The sequence below is a fragment of the Helianthus annuus genome, chromosome 8, assembly GCF_002127325.2.
Source record: "Helianthus annuus cultivar XRQ/B chromosome 8, HanXRQr2.0-SUNRISE, whole genome shotgun sequence".
Taxonomy (NCBI): domain Eukaryota; kingdom Viridiplantae; phylum Streptophyta; class Magnoliopsida; order Asterales; family Asteraceae; genus Helianthus; species Helianthus annuus.
The window spans coordinates 159,099,332-159,105,494 of NC_035440.2; the positions used below are offsets into that span (position 1 = coordinate 159,099,332).

The following is a 6,163-nucleotide window of genomic DNA, read 5'->3' on the forward strand; positions in this document are numbered from 1 at the left end:
CTCGAGGCTAGGGAGGAATCTAAGCGCAAATGAAGTGGATAAAAGCTAGAGGATGAGGTCCTTCGATCTCCGAGTGTACCAAGCCTTCTTATGCGTGACACTTGACACTTGTATGATGTTGGAATGTGAAGAACAAAAAATCGAAAAATATGATGGATGATCAAGGGGTGTTTGGCCGAAAGTTTTGAGGGAGGGGAGAGAGTAGTTTTATGGTGTTGGGTGGTGAATTGTCTAATGTGCCATCTCAAGGTATTTATAGACATTCCATATGGCATATTCCTAGCATATTCCTGGCATATTCCTGGAATATTCCTAGCATAATCCTGGAATATTCCTAGCATATTCCTAGGTTTTCTGCGTTGTCTGCGTTTTGCAGTGTAAGCACTGTGTCGCGTAGGAACACACGGTACGCGCTTAAACATGAAAAAAAAATAAGGTTTTTAAGCGTTTTAACTTATTTTTTTTTCAACACGAACCTGATTAAAATTAAATTTTAATCATAACAGAATATTTGTGGGATTAAATATTATCCGGGCGGCCATCAACGTTCGTTTCGCAGTTTTGTCGTAATTAGTTCTGCTCTTAAAGTGTGTTTCGGGTGCTTTTAGTGCTTATTTTTGCTTTCGCAATGTCTATAAATTAAACCCTTATATGTATTCTTGGGTTTTAATGTATTCTTGTCGTAGGACCTACACCTAGGCCTCCATTCTAATGTCTGACTGCTTTCTGCAGTTCTGTTGACACATTGTGTCTTACCGGTGAGTTTACTTAGTATTTTTGACGCAACGCTCTCGTTTATGCATAAAGCAATATTTTGTAGTATACAACGTGCATGAATTCACTTGTTTAACATGTGTTCAGACATTGCTGACAATTAAGCACATAATTGTAGTTATTAAATAATAATTAAAGTGTACGGAAGTTACCGGTTTGGTGCCAGTTGTCACACAATACATGGCAAAAATATACAAATACAAGAATACGAGTACACCCATCCTTGGGAAGAATATACATGTATAAACACTTGAAAAGTATTAAGTTAATATATATTGTTTTAACAATTATTCCAAAATTTAGTAAATATAATTTAAGTTAAAATATTTATTATTTTAAGGGTAAATTACATTTTTCGCCCTTTATGTTTGTATCGAATTGCAGCGGATAACCTTTAACTTCAATAATTACAGTCACAATCATTTATTTGTAAAACCTACTACACCCTACGTCCTTTAGCACTAACTTGTTTAAAATTTTGTGTTAACTTTAGTCACTTAAGGGTAATTTAGTCTTTTTACTAATTACCAATTTACTTAAAATTTTATTTAATAAACACCACAAAAATAATATCTAAGACCTTTATATATGTATAACTAACCAGAATTCTTGTTTTTCTTTCTTCCTCAGTTCTCCTCTCCCTCCTAGCAGCCACCCATCACCACCAACCTACACCACCCCAACCACATGTCACCACAACTACCTGCCCCTACCACCACCTCCGCCGCTGCAATCCCTACACCACCCCTGCCGCTGCACCACCACCGCCGCCGCTGCAATCCCCTTTTCAATCAGCCCTGGTTCTTTAACAATATACATATTGTGCTCTTTCATTGCGGCAAAGCTACGTGCCCCGTGCCCTAATTTCAACAAAACCCCCAATTTTACATCACCTTGAAATCCGTTGACGAATACAGTGGAGCAACCTCCAAAAAGTATGAGTGGAACCACCTCTCCAACCCCCAATTTTGTAATGGGTCTCCTGAGGTTTTTTTTTTGTTTCACTTTAGATAAAAAAAAATACTTTCAAGTTTTTAAGATTTGTTTTCCTTGATCAGAGAATAAACTTTAGTGCGTTTTGCATGTTATAGAAACCTGTGAACTAGTTGTTCATTAACATGGTTGTTTATTAGGATTACATTTTTGGAATTCTTTTTAATTATCTTTTTTAATAATTTGTTTATGCCAGTGACGTTTTGACTCATAACAATTTTTTCTTTCAAACAGAGAAATAATGGTTTTGTTGGATTTTATTCATATGATTGGAATAATCACCTTTAAGGTCTACACAAACCGTACGTCCGTACATAATCTGGTTATTGTTCATATGATTCATGGTATTCATTTGGTTTTTGATTAGACATGGTCGTACATGATTCAATCGACGATGGGGTGTTTTTTGGTGGCCGGTGGTGGTGGTCACAGCTGGTAATGGTGAAGATTGGTTGAAGTTAGAGAGGGATACGAATAGTTGAGAGGGAGAGGCTTTATGTATTTAGAATTCTTTTTGTTTTATTTATTAAATGTATTTTTAATAAATGAGTAAAATTACTAACTTACCCTTATGTGTAAGATACATGACCAGACTTAACTAAAAATTTTAACCAGGTTAATGCTAAAGGACGTAGAATGTAGTGGGTTTTACAAATAAAGGATTGTGACTGTAATTATTGAAGTTAAAGGTCATGCACTGCAATTTGATACAAAAATAAAGCACGAAAAGTGTAATTTACCCTTATTTTAACAAATAATTATATAACATGGAATAATATCAAAGATACAAAGAACGTAACTCAAAGACAATAACTAATACTAAATCAAGGCACGACCCGTTCGTCTAATAGACACTAGTACGTTGTAGGTAGTCGTATACGCCAGGAGGAGCTTTGAGTTACGGTGTTACGAAGAACGCAAGACTGTGAGTTCATGACCCCTTTTTCTTTAAATTGTTTTGTTTTGTAACTTCGGGGGTGAAGTACATGTTACAAAATGTTTACAAACAATTATAGTTGGTATGTTTAGCTAAGGATTGCATATTAGATCATGTGAATGGGTAGGCGCACACCTAAGACCATTAATCCTCGTGTTAGGACGGAGGGACATGAGTGATAGATCTATTTGGGTGTAGCAAGCCCACACCCATGTGGACCGGGGTTTGGCCCATGAGGTGACTATGTCTTATAGCCGGAGGCCCGGTACAAAATCTGCTAGGTTTGAGCCTTCCTACGTCGTTGCACACATGTTAATGGCCTTGCAAACCATTAATTGATATGTATCCTTGTTTTTGCTTTCATACCTGGTTACAAACATAGATACATATTTACAATGATTTCAAAGGTTTATTCACGCACACAAACAAACCCATGAACTCGCTCAACTTTTGTTGATGTTTTCAAACTACATGTATTTTAGGGAATTAAAATGTGGATCTGGCGGGCGTTCGGAAGATTCAAGTGTGTTAAGAATAAGAGATGTCATCCATAGTCTTGGGGTTTGGTTAAGGTGTCCTATCCTAGACAAGACACCTCTTCCAAATCTTGGTTTTATTTAGAGTCTTTTGATGAGTCCTTAGGAAACTCTAAACAATTCGTATGGTTTGTAAAATTTGAATTTGAATTCTATGTTTCAAACCATGATGTTTGTGATGTTTTTAAACTTAATTAATGGATGACCATCTATGGTTTTATCATATAGTTATTATGATTGAATGCAATGATATTAAGCAAGTCACACATAATCACACTTCCGCAAAAGTCAGGGTGTGATAGTTTGGTATCAGAGCTTCGATTGTAGCGAACTACGATTCCTTCTCGAGTCTAGACTACAATCATTAGGGCTCTCACGAAAATGTTTTTACAACATGTTTTCATTGCATATACGAAACCCCCAGATCCAGGGAAAACAAACATTTTTACAAACGAAAAGACACAAAACACATTTCAAGGTTTATGTTGGTAGTTCAGTCTGAGAGACTGGGTGGTTCAGTCTGAAAGACTGGGAGGTTTAGTCTGGGAGACTAGGTGGTTTAGTCTGGGAGACTAGGTGGTACAGTCTGGGAGACTGGGAGGTTCAGTCTGGGAGACTAGATGGTTTAGTCTGGGAGACTAGGTAGTTTAGTCTAGGAGACTAGGAAGGATACATGATTACATGATTACATTATCATTGGTTGCATGCTTAATGTTAGTAGTTAATACATGTGCATATGTTATGATTGTTATGTTACAGGCGGTATGTCGTCTTCAGAGAGTGGATTGTCTGACACTGATGACCCCATGGCTATTGTTTCTGAAGATGAGATAGTCCCTGAGCCAGAGATCTTTACTTCCGATACAGAGAGTGACCCAGAGCTGATGTCCGCTGACGACGACGATTTCCATCCATTCGCGCTACCCGATTTTGGCGATGATCTACCGCTTGCTGATGGTATCCTAGACGAGGATCTTTTTGTTATTCCCATTCCAGTTCACGATCATCTTATCATCGGTTACCCCGATGGCGAGCATATTGTGGCACCGATCCTCGCTCCTGTTCCCTTAGTGGTCATCCCTCCTGAGGATTGGCCATTCGATGATCTTTTTGGTGATGATTTTGATCTGTTTGTTGATGGTCCTCCCGATAATGCTCATGGCGATGGAGAGCTCGATGAGGAGGTTTTTGATATTCCACTTCTGGAGATTCCTGTTATTGAGATTTCTTCTGACTCTAGTTTACACTCCGTCTCAGATTCCTTTGAGTCTGTGACTTCTTCCGCTTTACAGGTAGTTGGACTGCGATGTTATGCCACTGATTCTGATGACGATACGACCATGTCAGCTGCACCATCTCCTCCACATGACTTTAAGCCTGGACTTGAGCCTGACTTTGTTCCTGATGATCAGCCCGATGCTGCCCCTGCTGATCCTGAGCCGATACTTGCTCCTGAGCCTTTGCCTGATCATGACCCTATTCCATTTGGCTTACCTGACATTGCACTCCTCATACCAGATCCAGTTCCTGCACCCGCTGACCCTCCTATTATTGAGCCAGTCACTCCCCCACTAGCACCTGCACCCGCCGATGTTGCTCATTTTCACCCAGACACTCCACTGGGAGGGCACTCTAGGAGTCTGATGTACACCGTGTCGACCTGCCTATTGTTTTCTTGTAGGATATACCCGCACCCCATCCAGGGGAAGGCACTTCTAGCCAGCAGCCTAGCCAGGACCCTCATGTTTCAGCAGCTTACCCACACGTACCTCAGTCTGCACCTTATGCTCATTTTACTTCTTCGCCACTTGATGAGCCACTCAGATGGTTCCCACCGTACACCATGCCAATTTCTGATCCCTACCATCCCTCACACTTTACTGGTTATACACGGGATGAGTTACTCCTATCCTTGCAGCTCCAGTATGAGATCATGAGTCGCAGGATTTTAGAGCTTGAGATGACACCGCAACCTTTGCCATGTCCGTGTCGACCTACTTTTGTTCCCCCTCGTTCATCACCGTCCCCATTTTCACATCCTCCTGCACCGCTTACTCCATTTCCAGAGTTTGATACTCGATTTCTTATTGTTGAGCAGCAGATCAGCTATCTGTTGCATCATGTTTATGATCTTGAGGAAGAGCTTGCGCATGTGCACAGCTTGCTTTTTGTTCCTCCACCTCCTCCTCCACCACAATCAGCATAGCCGGTTTTTGGTTTTATGTAGGTAGCTTGCTTTTGATGAGAGCACCACTATTAAGCTGAGCTAGTGAAGCCTTTTGGAGACCACCTTTTTGATTGTGTGACTTTTGGTAGATTGATAGACATTTTGGACAAGCGTAGTGTGACCCTGTGTTCCCATTTGATACGATGCTTTTGTAAAACATGTAACAACATTTGTGGTCGATGATTATTGAAATCAATTGTCATGTTCTCATTAAATACGTTGTTATTTTACTTGTTTGTGCTATGATTGTGATGATTACATGCTTACTGGTTATGATAAACACTATTATATACATGTACTACTTATTATGTATAAGACCTGACCGATACAATCTTCTTTATAGAAGATGCCTCCTCGAAGGAATACTTAGTTGCCCACAACAGAGGCAGAACTGCAAGAACTGATTTCACAGGCAATCGCACAACATGAGGCCTTGCGCTCTGAACACAACAGAGGTACCTCAGGAAATAACCCACCTCACGGTAATGTTTAAGTCACCTAAGAAACATTACGACGCGTTAGGACAATCCATGTGCGATTGCTAATGCCTGCTGTGGATGATGTTGCTTGTACAAGTTGTACTTATAAGCAGTTCCTTGACTGCAAGCCCTTCAACTTTGACGCATTGGAGGTGATGTAGCTTTCGTAAGAGGGGCTGAGAAAACAGATTCTATGTTGCGAATGAGCAAGTGTGTG

The 6,163-nt window shown here is 40.0% G+C and overlaps 1 protein-coding gene across 1 annotated transcript; it reads left to right on the forward strand.

Moving 5' to 3' along the window:
• Nucleotides 1-4,004: 4,004 nt before the first annotated feature.
• Nucleotides 4,005-5,446, forward strand: LOC110895507 (leucine-rich repeat extensin-like protein 3). The gene is made up of 2 exons (XM_022142833.1): nt 4,005-4,832; nt 4,922-5,446. The coding sequence occupies exons 1-2, from the start codon at nt 4,005-4,007 to the stop codon at nt 5,444-5,446; spliced, it is 1,353 nt and encodes a 450-aa protein (XP_021998525.1).
• Nucleotides 5,447-6,163: the final 717 nt, after the last annotated feature.

Bases quoted from the DNA above. Each gene is read 5' to 3' on its own strand.
- LOC110895507 (XM_022142833.1), top strand. From the start codon at position 4,005: ATGTCGTCTTCAGAGAGTGGATTGTCTGACACTGATGACCCCATGGCT. The intron at 4,833-4,921 runs GTTGCTCATTTT...GTTTTCTTGTAG, and splicing joins TAGCACCTGCACCCGCCGAT to GATATACCCGCACCCCATCC.